General features: G+C 53.2%; 1 protein-coding gene across 1 annotated transcript in view; it reads right to left on the bottom strand.

The window, feature by feature from the left end:
* Window positions 1-1120, bottom strand: part of SIX3 (SIX homeobox 3) — a 3895-nt gene extending 2775 nt beyond the window's left edge. Inside the window, exon 1 of the mRNA XM_010576494.1 lies at window positions 61-1120. Coding sequence (XP_010574796.1) covers window positions 61-821 — 761 coding nt within the window. The 5' untranslated portion in view covers window positions 822-1120. The remainder of the gene's footprint in view (window positions 1-60) is intronic.
* Between the last annotated feature and the right edge of the window lie 3110 nt (window positions 1121-4230).

Here is a 4230-nt window from a genome sequence, read left to right as displayed (position 1 = left end):
TCGCCCCCCGCCCCCCAGCTCGCCCCCCGCCCCGGAGCGGGGCTCCGCAGCCCCACTGACCTGTTTTTAGCCGCCGCTGCTCTGTCTCGTTGCCTTCGGTTTTTGAACCAGTTGCCTACTTGCGTGGGGGTGAGCCCCGTGGCCTGAGCCAGTTCCCTTTTCTTGCTGGGGTTGGGGTAAGGGTCCTGCAGGTACCACTCCCTCAGGAGGCTGCGAGTCCTCTCCTTGAAGCAGTGCGTCTTCTGCTCGCCATCCCAAATGGTCCTGGGCAGCGGAAACTTCTTCCTCACCCTGTATTTATCAACCGGCCCCAGCGGGCGACCCCTTAGCTTCTCGGCCTCCTGGTAGTGCGCTTCGAGCCACATGGCCTGCAACTTGCCGTGGGACTCCTTGGTGAATTTGTGGTTCTCCAGGATGTGGTAGAGGTCTCGGAAATTGCCCGTGTGGAAGGCCACCACCGCCCGGGCGCGGAGGATGGACTCGTGCTTGTTGATGGCCTCGCATGCCCCCGGCGCCACCGGCAGTGACCAGAGGAACCTCCCCAGCCTCTCTATGTCTCCAGTCTCCTCCAGCGTCTCGCAGACGCTGGCTACTTGCTCCGGGGAGAAGTTGAGTGTGGGCAGCTGAAACATTGACAACTCTTCGTGGGGTGCCCGGGAGCTGCCGCCTCCACCGCCGCCGGCACCGGGGCTGCAGCCCGAGCCGCTGCCGCTGCCGCCGCCGCCGCTGGCGAGAAGGAGGGAGCGGTGGTGCGGGTCGGCGGCGAAGTTTGGCAAGAAGAAATGGGTGGGATAAAGCTCTAGCGGGGACCTGAACACCATGGGATGACCGGGGAGAGGGGGAGATAAATCAAGGAGAAAAGAAAGAAAGGGAGGAAGAAGGGAGGAAAGGGCACACGCACCGCGCACGCATCCACACCCGCACACGCACACACAGCCACATAGAGGCACGGGGGCACACACACACACTCTCACACGCGGACACACGCACACGCACTCACGCGCGCACACACACACGCACACACACACGCACTCACACACACCCGGCCCCGCGCCGCCGCCGATTCAGGATTCAGTGATTCAACAGCAATCGCCCTAATGACAACAGCCTCATAATATCTCCCCTAAATCCACAGTGAGTGCAGCGCTGAAACATTTTGTTTCGCTTTTCTATTGGTCTTCTGAGTGTCGTTGTGGCGTTGCCATGGCAGCCCCTGCCAATCACTGTCAGCCCTGCCAATCATTACGGAGTACGTAAGGAAGGTTTTTACCACTTCGCCCAAATGCACGGGGGGGAGGGAAGCGGGGCCGTTGGTGGAAAAGCCTGGGTTTTTTGTGTGTGGTGGGTTTTTTTTTTTTTCCTTAATCTTTGCAACTCCTAATCTCAGCACTTCCCCTTCTCCCTGTCTCTCCCCCCTCCCTCTCCACACCCCTCCTAAATAAGGGATCAAATAATGCGAAAAGCAGTGTGCACATATTTGTTGAATGGGATGAGCAATTAGAGGGTGGAATATTATTGTGATCTTAACGAGCCTCGTTAAAGCTAAAGGAGATATGGGGGGAAAGTAAATGGGCCAGGCTGGGATACACGTTCGGATAAAGGGCTCCTAACTGAGACAATTTACACATGATTTGCACGTAGTTTCACTTCATTCTGCCTATCTGAGCACTAATAGTGCCGGGGAAGAAAAGAAAGATGAGATCATTAGACCCATCCTCACGCCGGTGACCCTCCCAGAAGCAGGCACATACAGTACAAGCTGGGTTTAGCCCTAGTTCCCCGAAGAGTCCCTCTCCTCTCCTCTCCTCTCCGCTCCGCTCCGCTCCGCTCCTGCCTTCCGCTACTCCCTGCCCCTCTCCGCGGAAGGAGGGATCCGCTGCCCGCGGAGTTCCGCGGCGGCTCCGCCGAGAGCCGCGCAGGGCGCCCATCCCGGACCCGCTCCGGCCGCCTCGGCTCCGCGCCCGGCTCCGGCGGCGCCCCGCTCCCTGCCTCCCCCGTCCCACGCCTTGCTTCCCCCGCCCTCCCGCTCCTTCTCGCCTTCCCTTTCCCTCTCCTTTCTCTTTCCTCTCTCCACTTTGTTTTTCTTTCATTCTGGCTTTCCTCCTCCCATTCGCCTCCTCTCGCCCCTTCCTTTCTCCTGAGCCCGGCGACCTCGCGAGGCTGGTCCTCACCCCCAAACCCGCCGGGGCTTTACACGGCACCTCTCTCTTCCCCCGCATTTTCTGTCCCGAACTTGCACGGCTTCTGTGCGGGGAGGAGGAAAGGCAGGCGAGCAAAGCGGGTTTGAACCCAGATTTATTTTCTTTTTTTTTTTTTTTTTTTTTTTAAATTGGGAGCAAGGAAAATCTCCGTGGTGGTTTGAGTGCATCCCTCAGTAAGACCTAGATGGGTCGCCAGACCTTGCTACCATGCAACTATATTTATTATTAGGTATGTTGCTTTTAAGAAGATTTAATCAGCATCTTGAGCTGGTAACTCTTTTGTTTAGTTTCTGTAGCTATGGAAGTGTGATTTACAGAGATTTGTACGGGTCATGGACATCTTTCCAGACTTACTGTGTATATTTAGACAGGACTTTGCTTGGTGTTAAAAAGTGTATATTTTGAATAGGTTCACACACAGTAGCAAACAATACCGACATTGTAAAGGCATGTACAACGAGTATTGAAACGCAGCATCCAGACTTCAACTAATCTGCCCTCAATAAAGCTGAAATAATTATCCTAAGCCGCCTTTCTAGAAGAAAAATCATTGAGGAATTCAAAACTTTTTTAAAGATCTTTTCTGCATTCCGATGGAGATCGAGGGGTGAGGCTTGGAGCCCAAACTACTTTCAGACATCAATGGAGGGAAAGGGGGGGGGGGAAGAGAGATATTACAATTAAAATGTGAAAACATAGCGTGACTTGCCCTATCCGAAGGATAATAATAATACTGCTATGGGTGGTAGAAGTTCTTTAGCTGGGCTCCAAACTGGTTGTGATCCTTTCACAGCGCACTCCTCGTGAAATAATTCCAAGTGGCAGATGAATAGGTCCAGTTGGAAGAGCTGCTGGACTGGAAGAAGCTCGCTGTATTACACATTCATCTGATTTCCACTAAACTGTCATCGGTGAGCTACATGGCTTCATAGTCCTAATGGAAATAACTCGCCCTCTTAATTTTTAGTGATCTGCTTAAACACTTCTGTTAACAGACTTGGGGAAAACTCCCCCCCCCCGCACCCCCCCCTCTGGCTCCTATTTCCAGTTGTACAGCTAAGGAGGGAAAGAGACTTCTCAGCCCCTCTGCAAATCGACTTGGAGGTATTAATTGGACAACAATATGTTTAGTCAAAGATTTTAATACACACACACACAAAATCTTTTTCTTTGTAATCCTTTCCTTTTATGTAAAGGATTACAGGGGGGGGGGGGGGAATTCCTGCCGGAGTTTCTTAATATTTGATTCCACTTTTCTTCAAGCTGCAAATTAAACTGCCTTAAAATGTATTTCCAGAATAAAATCCAAACCGGCCTTTTTTTTTTTTTTCCCCCTAATCTCCCAGACGATCATGCACTGGTCGTTAGCCTATAGGTTGCATCTCTCTATTAGGATTCCTGATGAACCTTTCAAAGCTTCGATATTTCTTTCTTTCTCTCTTTCTTTCTCTCTTTCTCTCCCCTCAGACCTATGAAACATACAACAACTGCATTTCTGGTGAAAATCTTTCTTCCGAAGTATCCTTCTGTAGGCCATTTCAATGCATGTTCAGTCTGCGAGCGTGCGTCCGTGTGTTTAAAGCCAAACAAACCCACAAACCTGGTGTGCCGACCGGCTAATGTCAAGGTCTCACTGAAGCCCGCTCTCCTCTCTGTGCCCGCGGACCAGCGGTCCAGCGCAGGAGCTCTGCCAGCCAGAAGCTCCTGCAGGGACGGAGCCAGCATCTTAAAATGCGTGCGCCTGTTCCCGCGGCTCGCCAACGCGGGTCACCGAGGCGCGGTGGTCGTCAGCCAGACCTCGGGAGCGGATCCGGCGTTTGCCCAGCCTGGCCGGGGATTCAGCGCTCCCCTAAGCCTGTTAGGGACACACTCTCATGTCCTGAAATGTGCAAGCAGATAATTGCTGGCGCTCTAGCTTTGTGTGAGGAGGCCAGGGTGTAAATGGCTTTTAATGACTGCAGCTGCTGGCTGCAAACTGTCAATGGGATCGGCTAATGCCGAGCCCGGACCCGCCGAGCCGCAGCCGGGC

This window comes from Haliaeetus leucocephalus, unplaced genomic scaffold (assembly GCF_000737465.1).
Source record: "Haliaeetus leucocephalus isolate CR32 unplaced genomic scaffold, Haliaeetus_leucocephalus-4.0 Scaffold526, whole genome shotgun sequence".
In the NCBI taxonomy this organism is placed as follows: Eukaryota; Metazoa; Chordata; class Aves; order Accipitriformes; family Accipitridae; genus Haliaeetus; species Haliaeetus leucocephalus.
This window is presented reverse-complemented; position numbering and strand designations above follow the sequence as displayed.